Raw genomic sequence first — 19,256 nt, 5'->3', positions numbered from 1 at the left:
GCCCGCGGCTGCGTGGCCCGTCCCCCGCCATCCCTACAGCCGGGGCATGCGGGGAGGGGTTTGGCTCTGCGTCACGGGAGCTGGGGCATTAGGATGTAAAAGTTTAAAGGGCTGGTGGCTTAAACACGGCAGTCGCTTCTGGTCCCGGCAAGGCCTCCTCCCATCTCGGCCTCCTTCGACGGGTAGAGATTTCACAGAGTCACCGAGGTTGGAAAAGACCTTTAAGATCATCGAGTCCAGCCGTTAACCCTGCCATCCCACCACCAAACCATGTCCCTGAGCACTCATCTGCCCGTCTTTTAAGTACCTCCAGGGATGGGGACTCGACCACTTCCCTGGGCAGCCCCTTCCAGTGCTTGACAGCCCTTTCGGTGAAACTTTTTTCCTTATGTCCAACCTAAACCTGCCTTGGCGCAACGTGAGGCTGTTTCCCCTCATCACCCATTACCCGGGAGAAGAGGCCAACCCCCACCTCACTACAGCCTCCTTCCAGGCAGTTGGAGAGGGCGATAAGGTCTCTTCTCAGCCTCCTCTTCTCCAAGCTACACAATTTGTGCAATGCTGGCTCCCTGCCCAGCTCCCGTAGCCCTCCCAGGGCTGGGAAGCTCTTTGCTGCACACCCGCACCGATCGGGGTCCCGCCACAGTGAGCGTAGAACATTTCCTGCAGCTTTACAGTATTCCATGCCCCCATCGTTGTTTCTCCATGTCAATAAAAGCCGCAGGAGATGGGAGCACCGCCAGCCAAAGCCACAACGTGGGTTCGCTGGCATGGCTCAGGCAACGTGGGAAGCCTGCACATCTGATCCCAGAGAGCTGGAAAAACCTCCAGGCTGCCGGAGCAAACCATTTAACTTCAGACACGGTTGCTCATGTTGCATTTGCATTTCCCGCTCTTGCACTGCCATGGCCTCAGAGGGGGGGCAGACCTTGCACACCAAGCCCCCACCCAGCCTGCTCAAAAACGTCACCCAGCTGGGAAGGTACAAACGCCCCAAAGCAGATATTTTGATTTAATTTTTAATGAGCTGCATCAATGCTATTCAAGCAGAGTTGTCGCGGTGCCTGGTGAACACCTGCCAGGGCAGACACCGTGCCAGCGGGCGCTCGGCACGTACAGAAGTGGTGAGCAGGATGTCGGGCAGAGCCTGCTGTGTCTCGGTGTTTGGAAGAAGCCTTGGCAGGGGAGAACAAGGGAGGAGACCCATCTCTCTGTCTGCTTACGGGTACTCTCAGAGCTGAGCCCTTGGGAGAGCAGGACCAGCCTCACTTGAGGCAAGTCACGTACAGGCATCAGGGATGGAGTGATGCTGAATCTCTGGACACTTTTAGACTTCTCAGACTTTAAATAAAAAGGGCCAGATCCGATTTCTAGCCAGGAGGTCTGCTGACTTGGCAGTAACATACACCTACAGGCCTGCACCAGAAAACACAAAGACCCCCGGTGTCAGTTCCTAGGCTGCAGGACTGACCGCCCGTGCCTGGGCGTTGCCACCAGGAAGGCAGGGCCCATGGTGTAGCTCACACACCATAGACTCCTAGCAGGCCCAGAAGCATCACAGCAAAAATGGGAAACAAACCTGCAGGTACGTGACAAAAGGTTTTCCCCCAGAACTAATACTTGCACATCGCATCTCATACCCTTTACCATCCACATACTGGAGGACTCAAAGCAACAGCAGAGGCTTCACATCTGCACTTCAGGGTTTCTTTTCTTCGCCCATTAGCTTTGAATCAGTCAGTTACTCTGCAAAAGTCAGAGCGAGATGAAAAAGCAGGGAGAGCGATAGAGGGAATGACAGCAAGGAGTAACTCAGGGCTGGCAAACTACTGTTAGCAAAAGGGTTATTACATTTCTCTGTTACATAGAGAAATTCTAATGAATAATAAGGAAAGCAACAAAGTTCATCGCTGGTCTGGCGCTGTGTCGCTGCGTGCTGGGAGTTACATCTCGGGGGGGCAGTCAAGTTGATCCGTGGGCATCATTTTCTCGGTGTCAATCTTGTAGGACTGGAGAACGCTCTTCAGGTGCTCCACGGTTTCTGGATGCATCTCGGGAGCTCTTGATATAATCCAGGCATAGTCAATGTGGAAGAGCCAGAGGATGTTGGTACAGGAGTACACCAGTGAGTAGTTTTCGTAGTCGGTGGAGATGACCCAGTAAGGGGCAGAAGGCATGACTAGGAGGAAGAAGGGCACCATGAACACCATGGGTAACTAACTGACTCTGGGCTGCTCTGCAGCAGCACAGCCATGCCTCCTGGTGCTGTTCCCAATTTTTCTGCTCCTGAGCCTCATAATTGTGGTCAGTACAAGGAGCCATAATTTATAAAAGCCAGTCAGGACTCCTTGTTCTGCCCAGACGGACTTGATAAACCCACAAAGCCCTGACTAGGAAGGACTTACTGTAAAGTTAACACTATAACCTGAGCAGCTCTGAAAGCTGGCCCAGCTCATACCCACGTGAAGGTGCTTGCTGGTGGGAAGGAACTGTAGGGCTGGGAGCAGATGCTGGTGATTGGAGGAGCATGAACCACCGCCTCCCTCCCCAACACCCACTGCCCCGGGTGCCCTGTCCCATGGAGCCAGCTGGAGGTGGGCAGTGGGAATCGGCATGGCTCAGCACACCCCACCAGCACCAGCCACCTGGGCCAAATCCTGCCCTCCATCAGGCTGCTACACCCAAAGGATCTGCTCTGATGAGGGACAGCCACACCAGCTTCAAACCGTCAGGCAGGCATAAGTGCCCTGAGATTTATTTCTGATCAGGCACTGCTCTCTGGGGCTTGCGTCCGGTGAGGACGGCTGGGGGTGCACGTGCTGCGGGTGAAATGGCTGCAGGTGATGCTTTAGCAGCACATAATTAAGTACTGTGCTCATGAACAGTAATTGCATCTCCTTTGCAAGTACCCCCACTCCACCCATTTCTCCAAATAACCCCTCTGTGTGCATGCTATGAAACAGCCAAGGAAAAGGTGTGAGGGAGCAGAATAAAGAGGGAGCCAAGGGGAGACTCCTGCTCACTTTCCAAAGTGTTGCTGCAGACAGAGGAAAGCGCTGTGCAACGTGAATAAAATGCTCTGCACCTCAGCAGGCACCTGTCGAGTGTTACATTGACAAGGGAAGAAAAAGCAAACAAAACCGTATTATTAATGGTTATTAACAGGTGCTTGGAAGCAGAGCCAGGGTGGGCTAGTAGCTATACCACTGTATTCAGAAGAACAAGCCTATTCCTAGCCCTTGCAGCAGCTGTGGGGCTGCCACCCCCAGCTCCCACCCTCCCTGTCCCCATCTGTGAAAGAACCTGGAGGGACAGTAATGCTGCTCATCTTTCTTGTTTGAGATCAGCTGGTGAGGAGTGCTCCACCACTGCAGGGCCTGTTGCTGCAAATGATGAATAAATATCCCCAAACCTCTGCCTGCTGGTCACAAGGCCTGTCCTAACCCTTTGCCATTGCCCCATTGTGCTGCACTGAAGTCACCAGGGGAGGTTTGCTTCTTGCTTTGCTAATTTTGTACCCCTGATGACATGGCAGCGAGTACCAGGGAGCCGGCGGAGGCTGCGAACCTCCCAGCCACACACTTACACCAGTTAAAGCGGACACCCAGCTTGGCTGGCTCCTTTACATCCATGTGCATGATTTCTCCTTCGACTTCATTGACTTTGCCATTGGAACTGAGGGGAGAACGACAAGGTGAGAAATAAAATCAGGCGAGTTTGAAATAACTTTTTTTTTTTTTCTTCCACTAAGTCATCCCTCCTGATGCAGCCCCCTGCCGAAGGGTGGCTGAAACATGTACCAGCTAGCCACCGCATCCCCGGAGGGACAGCTTTCCCCTGGGGACAGTTCCAGCAGCGCCCAGGGCACACCAGGTCCTGGGCCAGGCGCAGAGGGCCAAATGCTGTCCCCGGTTAAACCACCCCAGCAGCCCAGGGTGCCTCTCTCCAAGTGCCCCTGCCAGCGGGGTGCACTTCAGTGCCACGGGGACGGTGACAGAGAAGAGGGAGAGGAAGACCCCTCCATGTGGGATGGGACAATCCCAGCACTGATCTCAGATGTGCCAGGGAGCAGCTGAACTCCTGCTAGTTGTGGAAGGCACGTGTTCACATCTGTTTAATCACCTGCATTTTTTCCAGGTCACGGCACATTCCTCCGTGCACAAATTACCTGTCCCTGCTTGGTGAGCCAGAGTTTGTTTTCACTGCTGGTTCAGAGCACTGCCCCACTGGCAGCAAGCCCTACGACTCAGGCTGCCCGTCTTGCAATTGCATTTTTCCCTGGATGCCTCAAGACCTGGGTGCTGCCTGTGGGGCAGGAAAGTTTCATGCTTCCCTGTGAAACAGGAACACGCAAGGAGGCAGAAGTTAATGCTGCCAGCAGCAGAGATCGAGGGGCTGATGCTGGAGCCATGCACAGTGCACACCTGACCCTAAATATTTCCTGAGCTGCTCAAGAAGTGACAGCAACGGTCAGATTAATCTCCTGCAGATTAATGCAGGTGCAAATAAAATGGTCAGCTGTTTGCCAGGCGCTGCCCGAGCCGTGGGGCTGCCGAGACAGTGCTGCGTGGTCAGCAAGCGGCACGGACGCCGCTCTTCGCCAGACACAAGGGATGTGTTGCTGCGTTGTTGTTATTGTGAGCCAGAACAAAGTCCCCATGCCATGCCAGGAGCGCAGGGGACAGCGCTGCATTCACTGCTCGCTCCCTCTCATTCATTCATGCCCCACGGCAGCCGGGGCTGGTGATAGATAAATTAATATCTGCATCTGTCCATGCAAAAAGCCAGGAGAGCTCAGGATAACTGTGAACTATCAAGTATAATGAAGAGAACAATTGGTGCATTCACATTGCACACTGATTTAAATGGGCAGCAATTGCTGATCCCCTTACACAGCAGTTACTACCAGTGCAAAGTAAATGTGCCAGTGCAAGATAAATGCTCCAGAAAAAGGCTGGCAAATATTTGCTTAAGTAAAAATTACCTGTGTGCTTCACCTTCCCTGCCCCTTTTCATCGGGTCCCTTTACTCCAGAGCAAAGAGGAGCACAGGGTACAGGCACCTCCCAGCACGCAGGGGTGCAAGGTGGGGGCTGGTGTCCCATAAGCAGCCCCATAAACCCCCTGGGGTGGGACCCGGGCCATCCAGCTTCTCAGCCATCACTGGGGATCACAAACCAGTCAGGGGGGAGACCCAGGGTATTTCACATGCATTTGATCTATTTTCTCACTGCTCACCTTGGACAACAAGAGAGAGACCTTTGCTTGAGCCTCAAGGAAGTGCAGGCAGAGACCAGAGACCCACGTCTCTGCCATGACCGCAGCAGAGTTACTGCAATCACAGGGTGCCTCCCACAGCAACCCCAGACCCAGAAACAGGCGGTTTGGAGAAAAACGACCACCCGGGACAGCAAGAGAAGTGGCAGGAGTGCCACAGCTGCGGTGAGGCCACAGCCCGAATGCAAGCACTTACAGCAGCTCCTTGTTGATCACCTTGAACTTCCCATTCTCCTTCAGCGAGTAGTTTGCCTGGATGCACTTTCCTTTCTCAAAACTTGAGGGCAGCTTCTCTATCTCGTACCATTTCCCCAAATACTGATAGAAGAAAGTCCAGAGAGATGCTTTTAGCAGGAGGGCTGAGACAGAGCAGTCCAGCTTGTTTGCTGGCATGGTTTCACCTGCTCAGTTTGTTCTAGCATCCACCTCCATGGCACGGGGGGCTGCGGGGGATTAGCGGGGCCACAGACCCACGCTGGCAGCTCTGGTACAAGGAGTCGAGACTGGACCCACCAGCCCCCACCCAGGCAGTTTGCCCTTGCTCCCATCCCCCCTTAGCCTAACTCACTACCCGCCGTGAGACTTTTAGAAAGCTCTTCCCACCTTGTTGATATCAAAGTCTTCTTGGACTGGTGGATCTGGGCATGGACCCATGTGGAACATCTGGCCTTTCCCAAAGCCAAGGAGGCTGAGCAGGACCGAGAGCCGCACTGCCGTGCTCAGCATGGCTGCACTGGGATGCAGGTGGGAAACAGACCTGGGGAGGAAGAAAATAGCTGAGCTGGGACCTCCCTGGAGCAAAACTTTGTGTGAGATACAGCAAGAAGGAGAGGATGTCTGCAGCAGGGCACCCCCAGGGGCACAGCAAGGAGAAAAGGACCGTAAAAAGAGCACAAAGGCACTGTGCCAAATAAGTCTCCAGCCCAAAACAGCCTCAAGCCCTGCCTGTGCTCAGGCTGTGCCCAGCAGCTCTGGAGGAAGCAAGGCAGTGCCTGGCAAGAGTACTTGTACCCATTACCCACACCTGGCACCTAGCAAGATGCAGGGGTGAGAAACACCTGAGGACACATGGGAACATCATCATCTGCCCAAAGCTGAGGCAAGGGGAAAAGCAGAGATGTTTGCTATAAAATGCTGGAGCACAAGGAACATGCTCCAGAGCCAGGGCAGAGCCAGGGCCCTGGGATGTGGAAGCGAGCAGTGTACAGATGCAGGAGCCTGCATGGCGAGAGGGACGTCCCTGTGTGTGCCAGGGCTGCCTGGCCCTGCAAGGCGGTGCAAGGGACAGTGCAGCTGCCTCTGACGGGGGTTCTTGTGTGCCAGGGTGTACACAGGACTGCAAAGGTGGGGAAGTCAGTCGAGCACCAAATAAAACATGAACCGACCCCCAAAAGCAGGCTGCGAGGAGGGAAAGGACACTTTTTCCTGCAGAGCAGAGGCAGGAACTGTGCTGCTCACCCCCAAGCAGCCCCTGGATGCTGCCTGCGTGCTTTGGGCTCTGCTTGGGGCAGGTTGGCACCTATGGCCCTTGAAGCACAAGGCTGCTCTGCTTCCCTGGCCAGAAACTCCTCCGCAGGAGCAGCGGTAGCATTTTCCCCAAGTTTAAAAGAAAAGCCCGGTCTGTCTCCAGCCGCGGGGCATGGGCCCTGCTGCGGACACAAACAGTTCCCATTTTGAATCTCTTAATTCAGAAACGTACCTTGGCTGACGAGGCAGAATGATGCTCTGTGGAGGACCAGGGCTGCAAGGAACAGCTCTGTGGTGAGCTCTCCGCCTCGTCGTTTTATAAGCGTGCTGGGATCATCATTATTCAGCACTAGCACAAGCCACTCCCTGGTCCTCGACGTGTTTTGTTTTTTTGGCAGGCCAGTCAGCTGCCTTAGATCTGCAGCTGGTACGAAGCTGGAGATGGGCTGCAACTTGGCTGCTCACTCAGGCAAACAAAGGCACCCCACATGTCTCTGTTGTTCAGCCACCCACGAGAGCCTCAGACCTGGGTGCAAATGGCAGGGAAAGGGGAAATGTGCTGCAGCCTTTGTGAGGGGCTGGGGACAGCAGCGGCTCCTGTCCTGCTCCCTCTGGCCCAGCAGCAGCCATCGCTGTGCTCCAGGGGGGATGTGTAACCTCCTCCACCATGGACCACTTGAGCCCTGGAGACCCTCCGGGCCACTGCAGTGTCCTTGTCCCCATCACAGTCATTTGCAGGAGTACATGGGGAGGATTGAGTAGTGGGAGGCATTGCAGGCTCATCTGGGGAGCTGCAGGACCTCTCAGCGTTTTTTCCTCTAGACTTTTAAATCTCACTACAAGAAAAGATGCCGGTGCAATTAGTTCTGTGCTGACCTGGCAGTTTTTCCAACAGGTGCCCAGCAAATGCCTTTGACAGCAGAGCAGCCATCTGTGAAGGCAGCCGGTCCCCAGGGTTACGCAAGTCGAGTTGAGTAACAGACAGGATGCTCTCTGTGCTTAATTACATGTGCTTTTAATCTGAGCTCTGTTGGGACTTTCTTTCTAGGTGTGTTTTCACACGCTGCACCGTGTGCTTTACTCACACATGCACACACACACACACACGCTCTTGAGCCCCTGGCTGCCCAAATGCTACGCCGGGAGCCACAAATAGCTCAGTCCTGTCCCTTACCGGGGCTGTGCTGCCAAGCTGCGCCCTGCAACAGCCACAGCTGAGGTGCTCCCAGGACCTCGGTGGCCATCAGGGCTGGGCACGGCTCATCCAACGCAGACCCAGAAGCACCGGCTGGGGCTGAAGATCTCGGGGGAGCCCCCACTGCACAGCCCTGCCAGCAGTGCTCAGCACAGGGCCGGGGAGCACACAGGGGCTCTCCCTGCCTGCACACAGCTCCCTCAGCAGTTTGGCAGCCACCGTGCCCGTGGCCCTGATGGGATTGCTCTGGCTATCCATGTCGAAGTCAGAGGTGTCCTGCAGACTCTCTGCAAGCCTCATGCTCATCTGCGCCTCTTGTGATACAAACAGGTTAGAAATCAGAAAACCCCCCAGACGCCCTGAACAGTACAAGCACTGCCACGCCGCAGTGCCTTGCGGAGGTGAGATCCAACCCCCGCAGCAGACCAGCAAGCTCAGTTTTTCTCCTGAGCTTGGCTGCCTGCATCCTGCAGAGCAACCAGAGGAGAAAGCACTGCAGAACAGCCAGCCTTGGCCATGGCAGAGCATCTGCCCTGTGTGCATGAGGACAAGCATGTGGAGGTGTGTCTGTGTGCGTACCCACATCTGCACATGGAGCACTCTCCTATGGGATGAAGCGAGGACCCCCCTGGCTGTGGTGGCAGCGTTTTGCCCTTGGATGGAGCAGCTCTGATCAAGCCTTTTGCCCTGCTGCAGCGGGAAGGGCTCATGCTCATGCTGGCCTCCAGGCACTGCCCAGGACCCAGGGGCTGCCCTGCAGTGCTGGCCTGGCCAGAGATGTGCCCAGGTGGCTGGGCACTGACTGCAATTTTGGCTCCTGTGGCCAAAGTCACACCAGAGCAGTGAGGCGTTCACCCAGCCATGCTCCACAAAACCTGCTGCAGGAGTGTGCATTCACCTGGGAGGTGGCCAGGAGGCGATGAGGAGCCAGGAGCCACCAAGAGCTGACACTCCTTGAGCCTCAGCAAGAGCAGGGATGATGTGGGGTGGGCTTCGCTGTACCCATCAGCTCCCTTGCAGCCAGCACCAATAGCAGTGGAAGCAAACCTGTGTCTTGGTAGGAGGCACGGGGTCCCACCTCCAGCCAAAGGCAGCTCCTTCAGAAGCCCAGGGGCTGCAGCGCATGGAGCCCCGTTCCTCTGCTGGATGCTGCCAGCCAAGGGGCATCTCATGGATGCCGAGGCACTGCACGCCTTGAAGCACAGATGAGAGCTGACAGCCGAGCTCGCTGCCAGCTGCTGGGACCTGTTTCCATGCAAGTGCTGGCTACGCCTTCCCCAGGGGCACATTTCTGGGCTCTGCCTGACCACAGTGCAAAGCACCCAGGTATCTGCTGTTCCTGTGTTGGAAAGGAGCAGGCTCAGGCTCCTATAGCTGAGTCCCTGCTCGGGGAGGACGAGGACGTGTTCAGTGTCCACCCCATCCCCAGCACCGCCAGGACCCTCCTGTCATCCCACCTCCAGCACCCACCATCTCCGCTCTCCTGCACAGGCTAGGGCCCTGCTCCATGTCCTGCCTGTCATTAGCCAGGCCCTGCTTGTGAGCCCATCCACCTTCAGTGCACACCAGAGCAAGGGTTTGGGGAAAAGCATAACCTTATAATTGCACCTAATTGTGGGGCGGGGAGAAGTCATCTCCACCTGGTAAGCAGTTCGTACCCCGGAGCAGAGGAGGGGAGGCACATCAAAGGGCAGGAAGCCAGAGCAGGGGTGGGAGGACGGGAAAGGGGAGAGCTGGGGGGAAACCAGGGCATGGGGAGGGGCACCAGGCACCTCCGAAGGCTTCATGCAAGAATGAAGCCTGCCCCACATTTCTGGGCGATGAAGCAGCTGCCAGGGCTGCGTGCACAGCACGTTGGATCTAGTCTGAGAATAATGTTGATAACACCCTGATGTTTTAGTTGTTGCTAAGCAGTGCTTATACTAGTCAGGGACTTTTCAGCTTCCCATGCTCTGCCAGGGGCACAAGAAGTTGGGAGGAGGCACAGCTGACCCAAACTGGCCAAAGGGGTATTCCACACCATGTGATGTCATGCTTGGGGGGAGTTGGCTGGAGAAGAGCTGATCACTGCTCGGGACAGGCTGGGGATCAGTCAGCAGGTGGTGAGCAATTGCATTGTGCATCACTTGCTTTGTATATTCTGTATATTCTATTACTATTTTTATTGTTACTTTTATTCTTTTACTAAACTGTTTTTATCTCAACCCATGGGTTTTACCTTTTTTTTTTTTTCCCTTTTTCCTCCAATCCTCCCCCCCACCCCACGGGGGGGGTGAGCGAGCGGCCGGGTGGTGGGCTGCTGCCTGCCGGGTTAAACCGCGACGCGGGTGAGGTGTCACACACACACACACACACCCCACCCCCCCCCACCCCCCGTTAAAATAAGCTGGAGCTGCAGGTAAAATCCAGCCAGCTGAGGGCCGGGACAGGGCAGTGCCATACCACCCATGAAGTTCTACCTGCAGCCAACCTGGCTTAGTGCAGAAGTGAGATTGTCCCATTGCACACCCCGGGCCACCCTGAAGTCAGCTCCTGGCACCTGTAAGAAGGGAAGCTTTAGCCAACCAGGCCTGGTGGGGACCTGGCTCCCCAGGGAAAGGCTGTCTTACCATGCTGTGTCCCCAGCTGGGATTTCAGCGGCTGCAGAGAAGCCCCCAGCAGCTTTCCACCTGCCACGGGATGGGAGAGCAGTTGGAGTGTCCTCTCAGCCCTGTGATGAGATCCTTGACATTACTTAGGACAGCTGAGAAGCTGCCCAAGCTCTTACCAGCAGGAAAAGCCTCTGGCGGAGGCACTGCAGGGACCAGGGGCTCTGGCCATACCCTTTGCTTGTGGGACACCACCTGCTCCAGCCCTGGGAGCCGCTAGCCCAGGGCTCCCTGCCTGTCCCCATGAGGAAGCTTCCATCTCCAGATGGTGTCTGAGCAACCCAAACGCACGGGGGCTGGAGAACTGACATGGACAGGGCCATTTTGCACCATTCTGCATGAACAGATCTTGTCTTCAGGGCTGCTGCCTTTAAACCCCCAGTGCTGGAGCCTCTCTGCGGGACCTGCAGTGTCGAGGCACCATATCCTGGGACCCAGGATATCCTGGGAGACCTGAGACTCCCACCACGGAGCTGACATTGTTTGCACGGACAGCTCTTCCCGTCTCAGGAGGTGCCTTCACTCCCTTTCTCATTCTTTTCTCTTGCAAGTTCATTTTTGTTGTTTTTCTCCCTCCTCTAAAGGAAGTGGGGCTTCGGGTTTGCCAGACAAGTTGAGACATACATAGACAAAAATGAACTTGCAGGAGACAAGACAGAGAAGGGGAAGGCAGGTGGGAATTTTCCTCTGTTTCTAGGAGTGGCAGAAAATACTTTGAAATCTGTTTATGCAAAATGGTGTAAAATTTCAAATTACAGTTATGACACCAAAGGAAGTAAACAGACTCTGGAAGCGTGAACTGGCCTCTGGGATATGGGAACTTGGTCCAAGACAAGTGCACGGAAGATGTCATGATTCATGTATGTGCAATTAGTGAGTAGCTCTCCACCCTGGAAATTATCCAATTATGTATTCAAAACACAAGACACCAAAGAGAGAGATATAAGAAGTTAAAAAAACTAAAAAGATATTATTATTTAAGGGACAAACCCTGTCATGCAGGACCAGCAGTGGTCCTGGCTTGGCTCTGAGGAAGGCTCCCGGACCTGCTTGGCACTACTGCTGAAATCCAAGTCCCTGGAGAAAGAAGCCAGAGGGATTCCGACTCTTCTGAAAATAGAAAAAACACAACCAAGAGAAGAAAAACAAGGACAAAGAGGTATAAAAGAGAGAGCAGGCAAGTCTCTGCAGACAGAGCTATGTTGCAGAGCTGGACCAGTGATAAAGCTTTGGCCTGGCGGCATCTCACTCCTGCAGATGTGCTCGCCATAAAAACCAGAGTTCAAGCATTGCACTTAATCTGAGCTTTTCAGCATGTTCCCAGAACGCCCCACACCAGGGTCAGCCTTACACTGCTAAATAAGGTAAAACATTTTTTGTTGTTGCATTTTGCTGCCGGGTAATCACAGCACACGCTAGGCAGCGGGCAGGGCAGGCGTCCAGCCAGATTTCATTCTTGACGAGAAAGGAACGCAGAAGCGCACACAGAAGGGGGCAGAGTGGGACTTCTCCAGTGGATGCGGGAGCAGATCCTGGCTCCCATGGGCCCCTGTCTGTGAATGCCTGCTCAGATTTATGGGCCACGGGCACTGTTGCAGCTCGGCTCAGGGTGCTGCTCCCCCCTCGCCTGGGTGCGCCTGCACCCCACCAAGCCCCGGTGCTTGCTGCTGTGCTCTGCATCCCGCTGCTCGGAGGGTAGCTCCCACATTCCCCCATGGATTCATGACACTTTTTTCTAGACTCCTTAAGCAGCTCCCAGCATACTTTACATTTAAATGCTTTAAAACCCGTCATTAAACATACTCAGAGAGCACCTTCTGCAAAGGGACTTTCTGTTCTCCCAGAGGAGGCACAGTGATCTGTTCACAGCATCACCAGCTCTGTCCAAGAGATGCCCAAGGAAGGCTGTGTAAAGCCCACAGCCCTATTTTCTGCAGCTAAACCATATTTCAGCACCTTAGCTCAGGAATGCGTTAATGCAGTTACACAATTGTATTTTCTATGACCTATATACAACTTACATCTTCCTCGTGACATAATTTATAATGTAACTGCAGCTCCGCTCATGGGAAGAGGGAACAGACTATTGCATTAAGAAATGCAATTAAGAAGTCTCCTGCAGATTACGCCGTCCTGCCAGCCGAGCGTGGAGCCCGTCAGCAGGGACAGGGGTTCTCCTGCTGCAGGAGCACTTTGGAGCTGGCTTCAAGTCAGCAACTCGCATCAGCTACCAGGAGCACAGGAACCACACACGGAGTTCAGGGGTGGCCTCAGACCCTCAGATATCCCCTGTTCCTATGCCTCAAGGCTGTTTTATATATGCACCAGGAAGACCTGAAGGTGGCACATGGGCCTTGATGGACTTCCCCACCAGCCAGCTCAGCGTTTCCAACCCCTGTCTCTGAGCCCCCCAGTCTCATGTCACTGGTCAGGGGAGAATTCGAAGAATCCCTTTTCCGAAAAAACAAGTTGCATCCCTCTGCAGAGGCTGCAGAGTGCAAAGACACTGGCATATGTGTTTGGCTTTGCCCATGAATAGCTGCACTCAGGCCACCGAGCCCGAGCACACATGCCTTGCATTGGAACACGGGCCCAAGCGTTTGCTAGACTGGAGTTTATGTTACACAGAAAATAAATAACTTAAATTCAGCGGTCAATGCTCTGACTTTGATTCAATACGTAGTTGCAGTCTGAAATGGCACAGAGATACCATTCATTCGGAGTTATTCAAACAAACTGGGAGATTTTAGGAATGATTAATTTAGACAGTGTTAAAAATGCTTTCATCCTTGCTGCACCCCAGGGATGCTAGCCAGGCACGTATTTCAGCGTGAAGAGACCTGGGGTGAAACAACGGATGCATTATCCAATTATCTTGAATTTTTATGACAACAGATGTCATTCCTTGCATTCCCAGGCATAATTATTCTTGCAAAATGGTTGTTACCCATGGAATAGAGCAAAAGCTTCTCACACCAGGACAGACGTACAGGAGTCTAGGAACTTCCTCGGGATGCAATGAATCAACCTGGGACTGATTTTGAGTCTGTAGGTGCCTGTGTGCAGGCAGAGCTGGGGGCCGGCTCCTGGCCGGTGCCTGCGGGCAGAGAGAGCTGCCCAAACCAGGAGCTGGACCTGGCTGTGCCGAGTGCCATGCCTGCTCCTGTCAGTGCTGCAGGCAGGCAGGGGCCACTTGGTACAGCTGTCCCCAAAGCTCGAGGGAACCTGGCAGCTCACGTGTGGCTCGAGAATGGAAAAGTGTGCAAGGAAAACACTTTTCTTGGGTGCTCTTGGGGATACAGGGTCTTAGGGACTCATTTGTCAGTAAAGGTGTGCAACAAAAGAGTATGGGCGGGGGGGGGATGAGGTTGGGACTTAGTGTGGGGGCTGAGCATATGAGGGAGACGGGGAGGAGAGGTGCCTCCTGCGTGTGCACGTGGTGCGGCAGCAGCTCCCGGTAAAAGCACCAGCACCATCCCCACACCAGTGCTGGTCCCAAGAAAACTCAGTGCTGGAGTCCCTTGTTGGGACGGACAGACCACTGCACCCACTAGATGACTCTGTCCTGCACCTCCTCTGAGCCACCTTGTGCCACAGAACCAAGCCACCACACTCTCTCATCCTCTTTAAAGACGGTGATTGCCACCTCCAAACCTTTCCCAAGCCACCAGGCAGATTTCCTGCAGGTGCTTTCCCATTATCAAAGTGGACCTCAGCTGTATTGGAGCACTCGATCCCCATCTTCTTCTCGGGAGGGCTGCCAGGGTAAGTACCTGCGCAAGCGTTCATGCGCTGCTTTCCATAGGAAGAGGAGCCATGTAGCCATACTCCAGACACCCACTGGATGTCCCCCGTGGCACCCAGGGACTGCCCTGTTCCTCCCTGCAGTAGGTGATGGAGCCGTGGGGCCTTACCAGGATGCATTGCCTCTCCCGTTGGCTCCCTCGTTAGTCACGCTTCCTGGAGCAACAGTTGCATCTCATTAGAGCTGGGAAGGGAAGGTGCTTTGCTGTGCTCTGAATGCTTCAACACCCCTGAGCAGGCAGAAACTGGGAAGGAGACGCAAGGACGCACGGCGCTGGCAGCCTGCTGACTGATCGTTGTAGTAAGCCTGGTTAAAGTCCCACCAGTAAAACTACTTCTCCTATGGCACTTGACCCCACAAAGTGACCGGTACCATCAGCAACCCTGGGAGCACGATCGCTCTGGCAGGGAGGCCCTAGAGTTACGCATTAAAAGACGATGTAGAGCTTTCCCCCAAGCTGCAGTCCAAGGTCCCTGGGCAAGGTGCCTGTGGGGTGATGGTTAACCCTGGTGCCCATTTAAAAGCAGCACAAGAGTGTTAATGTCTGCCCTCAAGCCTGGCACCTTCCTCCCCGAAGCTGTAGAAGTTCAGAGGACTTTATAAGGCACTTGTAGCAACTTTCACACAGAAGGCTGGAGATGCCACATTTTTTACTCTGCCGCTGAAGGTAATTCAGCCTATGGGAAAGGAGATTGGTAACACCCGTTCTGGCATCAGTTATAACAACAAAAGGAATCGAACAGCACTGCATGGCAGTGCAATGTGTACTTTTTGGTTTTCCACTTTCCAGCATGAGCAGGGTGGTGGCAAAGGTGGCTGGGATGGTAAGGGAGCTTGGTGCAGGCAGAGTGATTTGTTCAGGACACTCAGCGAGCCGGGGCAGTGCAATCTCAGTCCCAGGCAGAATTGTTTCCATTATACCATTAAAATAGACCAGCTCTTACCTGGTTACTCCGCCAAATGCCCTCTCTACAATCAAAACAGAAATTCTTTCTTTCGTTTTACCTGTTTCTACTTTTACCGATGTCCTGACAAAGGCAGTGAAGGGAGATCTGCCAGGCTTCCAGGTGACCAGAGCTGCTCTGGCTGTGTGCTGGAGCTGGCGAGGACTTGGAAACTTCACTGCTCTTCATAACATCATCTGCCATGTCCTGCACGAGAAAGAGCTGTCATACAAGGGGCCCAAACGCCTGATACAACATGCTTGGGGGGTGGACAATCCTGTGCCATGCTGGCCAGGAACAGGGGAAGGCTAGAGTGGGGAATGGTAGACAGATCAACTGTTACTATGTGCTCTTCCAAGCAAACCCATAAAACTCATGGGATTTGGACCAAATTCATGATGTAAGGGCTATGAAGCTGCAAAGCTGGCAATGGCATAGCAGTACCGTGGAGTCTTTGAAACCCTCACTCTTAAAAATACAGATATTTTTCCAAAAAGCCAAAAACCTTCAGACTCTTTTTCCATGTTGATTACTTGGGGCCAGAAGCTGCCTGGGGGCAAGGACTCCTTCATTAGGATAATGATGTGCTTTAACAGAAGAGAGACCAAAAAAACCACCTCCCTGACCATACCTACGGGACCAAAACACAAACAGCTTCTCTGTTAAGGAGCGAGGAAAGCAACGCTGCAAACGTGCAGGCGATGGGGTGGGCAGAGACCCACTGTTACCTCTCTGTTGGCAAAAAGTGCTGCGAGCCAAACCGCCCTCAGGGAACCAAATTAAACCACCCCGAGGGAAGCGAATTACTGCGTGTTCACCGTAGCATGTGCACGATGACCGCACCTGAATACCGGCTGAGCCAAGCGCCGTGCCCGGAGCCGCCTCCTGCAAGACACCCCCAGAGAAGGCACTGCACGCTGCAGGAGACCTGCGCGCACGGTCGCTTTCTGCCTCCCGGTAAGCTTCTGTCAGGGCAATAGTATGATTTCACATCACTGTTTTGAGGTGAAGACACGCGTCTGCTCCCTCCCCGACCAAGACAGATAGGACTGTACCGGTAGCATCCCTGCAGCCCTCCCAGCACTGCTGAGGATGAATTAACGGTACCTGGCTCCACACCAGGCCCCGGAGGTGGAGCTGGCTCCATTACAAATTCTCATGCTATTTGTAGCATCTCTCCAATCCCCAGGGCTCTGGCTGCTGGCTGAGAAACCTGCTGGTATTGGTTTGTTTCTAAGACATTTCTCAGCATTGTGGTTGCACGAGAAGCTGACAACTCATGTTTCAAAACCCCAGCCAGGCGGGCAGGTGCTGCTGCTGCTATTTACACAGCACCACCGTGGTTGGCGGTGGGGGGGGTGTCTCTCCAAGCTAGAAGGATAAACCCACCCTGGGTTTCCTAGGTCTTACAGTTTCTAACGCGCTCTGCAAGGCTCGCGTTTCAGGGTGCGCTGGGTGGCAGTGTTGCAGAGCTGGGTGCTGGGAGCAGAGCTCCCCGCAGAAGCAGCAAAGCCGGCGAAGGCATCCTGCTCCCGTGCGCTGCCCCGGCTGCCGGCAGAGGGGCTGGGCCAGCATCTCCCTGCGCAAGGCAGGACCTCAGCGGCCTTTCTGACCTGTTGTGACTGTTTAGTGCAGCTTCCCAATCTTCATTTGACACGTTTAAAACATAATTTTTTCCAACTGATAATGCTGATTCATGTTTTTCCTTGATTTCTTCTTAGAGAAGACAAGAAGCCCCAGGGGAGGCAGCCCACCTGAGAGGCACCAAGTACCCACAAGGAGACCTTTGGGAGCAGGGAAAGCAGAGGTAAAGCCATGACCTAGGGCAGAGGAGAGCTGCCCCGAGTAGTCTCCCATCCTATTTTCAGGGCTGTTGCTGCGTGTGAGAGCGCTGCTCTGGCAGCGGGCAGCTCCTCAGCTGCAGGTTCAAAGCCAGACATGCAAGAAGTGCTTCTCAAATCCTAAACTCCCCGAATGCCTATCAACTCCATCCCAGGTGTGGAAGCAACAGGTTACATAGCAGACAGCACCAACATGGCCTCAGTCAGTCATACACCTCATCTGGCCAGAAAAAGGAATCTCCATTAGCTGGGCCTGCTAGGCAGAGGAGAGCAGCCACTTTGCTAACACTGGCACCCCCTTGTGTGATTTTCTTTTGCCAGTGCTCAGTAACCAGACAGCACCTACAGGGCCACACCTGGGAGGAAAGCAGCACATGGAAATATCCTGACAGTCAATGTTATCAAAAAGAAATCACATCCCACTGCCTACAAACATTCCTCCAAATGCTGGGTCGTGCCTGTCAGCCCAGCAGACTGTCGAGCATAGCTCCCAGCAGCACTACACAGCTCGTGTTTGGTACAGCACAGCTCCTGGCCAGCTCTGCAACTGGTTGAGAACTCCAGCCACATCAGAACAGCAAACCTAGGATGTCAGCTGCTCATGAGACAGTTGGTAAAGACTTCTGAAGCCCAGAGGCAGAAGCACATATTCCCATCCTCTGTGTAGCTCATTGTACAGCTGAACGCATACAGGACTATCAACGAGGGATCTCCATAGCAACTTGCTGCTTCTTGCCCCTGCCTGAAATGAACCACTTCCTCTGCAGCTCTTGCCACTGAGAAGAGGCTTCTGGTTTCTCTTGGCTTTTAGAGACTATCTTTATTCACTTCACCCGCCACAAACTTTTTGCCTTCTAAACTCTCCCTTTGCTGCTACTGGAGGTTTCATGTTGGGGCTAAAGCAGGAACCACAGGTGCCATGGGGTCTGGGATGCACACTGGGACTTGCCACTGGTTTGGGACTTGGTTTTTGGTCAAGCGATCTGGAGTATCCAGACTCACAGTGCTTGCTTGGGAGACCCCAGGAGGCCCCTTGCTGTGTTAAGCTGAACTAAAGCAAACGCGACACGCAGAGGGCCACCTCCTAGTTCCCAATGTCATCACAGAGAGCCACGCTGACCTGAAAGGGAAAACAGAAACACTTCACAAAGGCTAAAGGGTGCCATTGCTGTCTGGATTTCAAAGCATTGTGAGAAACACGCAGAAAAAGGTAGGAAATTGCCACAGCCTCAGCAGCTGGCCCTTGAAAAAAAAAAAGCCACGGGCGCCTTTGGCAGGATACCACAGCAGCAATTACCATGGACTTCCAGGGGATTTCACTGCACTTTTGTCTCCTCCGTCCTCCGGCTTTGAAGGTCACTGTCAAATGGAACTGAGATTTCTTCCCTCTGTTACTCACCAGCAAGACAGCTACCTGCTCTCAATACCTGCATTAATGCAATGCTACGGTGCAAAACAAGGGTCTGGCTGCCTCAGGGAACAGATTTCAGAACCAAGTTTTCACTGGACACTGCAGGGCTGCTGGAAGGTCAAGATGGAAAGGGACCTGCTTGGTCATCTTGACTTTGCTCCGCTGGCTCAGAGTTCACATGATCATCTGCACAGTACAGAGACACTCAATACACCTCTCGCCCCCAGACATCCACCCAGAGCTCCCCACCCAGGCAGAAACCAGATCAGGCACTGGCAGCTCACCTGAGCACATCTCAGGGGGCAGAGGAAGGGACTGGAGCCCACATGCTGTGAAATCCTAACCCTGACTCGGCCATGAGGTCCTTGCACAGCCTCGAACACTTCTTGCCTTGGAAGTCTCCATTCTGTCTGTGAGAAGAGCTAATCCTTATTATCAGGCAGCTGCAGCATTTGGATTAGTTACATGCAGAGCGCTGAGGCAATGAATAATGTGCAGCATCACTCTCTCAGCACTGTCATTTGAGGGAAACCACATGAAATACAAACACTGATGGTGTGTGTGTTTGCAGAGAGGCCTCTCTAGCGGCCTTCTGCTGAAGAAATGGGTCGTGCTGCCTGTTCTGCTCCAGGCAGCTCTCACTGAGCCTCCACAGTCCCACTACCTGCT

At 53.9% G+C, this 19,256-nt stretch overlaps 1 protein-coding gene across 1 annotated transcript; it reads right to left on the bottom strand.

The window, feature by feature from the left end:
* Nucleotides 1-1,943: 1,943 nt before the first annotated feature.
* Nucleotides 1,944-7,091, bottom strand: APOD (apolipoprotein D). The gene is made up of 5 exons (XM_009639771.2): nt 6,976-7,091; nt 5,880-6,033; nt 5,473-5,594; nt 3,587-3,675; nt 1,944-2,179 (listed from the first exon to the last, which is right to left on the bottom strand). Exons 2-5 carry the CDS (start codon nt 6,000-6,002, stop codon nt 1,944-1,946), a joined length of 570 nt encoding a protein of 189 aa, XP_009638066.1. The 5' UTR covers nt 6,003-6,033; nt 6,976-7,091.
* Nucleotides 7,092-19,256: the final 12,165 nt, after the last annotated feature.

This window comes from Egretta garzetta, unplaced genomic scaffold (assembly GCF_000687185.1).
Source record: "Egretta garzetta isolate BGI_Z169 unplaced genomic scaffold, ASM68718v1 scaffold425, whole genome shotgun sequence".
In the NCBI taxonomy this organism is placed as follows: Eukaryota; Metazoa; Chordata; class Aves; order Pelecaniformes; family Ardeidae; genus Egretta; species Egretta garzetta.
This window is presented reverse-complemented; position numbering and strand designations above follow the sequence as displayed.

Excerpts from the sequence above, each read along its gene's own strand:
- APOD (XM_009639771.2), bottom strand. The coding sequence starts at position 6,002 with ATGCTGAGCACGGCAGTGCGGCTCTCGGTCCTGCTCAGCCTCCTTGGC. Across the intron at positions 3,676-5,472 it reads GTGATCAACAAGGAGCTGCT|TTCCAATGGCAAAGTCAATG; the intron begins GTAAGTGCTTGC and ends TTCTCCCCTCAG. Across the intron at positions 2,180-3,586 it reads GGGTGTCCGCTTTAACTGGT|TCATGCCTTCTGCCCCTTAC; the intron begins GTAAGTGTGTGG and ends TCTTCCTCCTAG.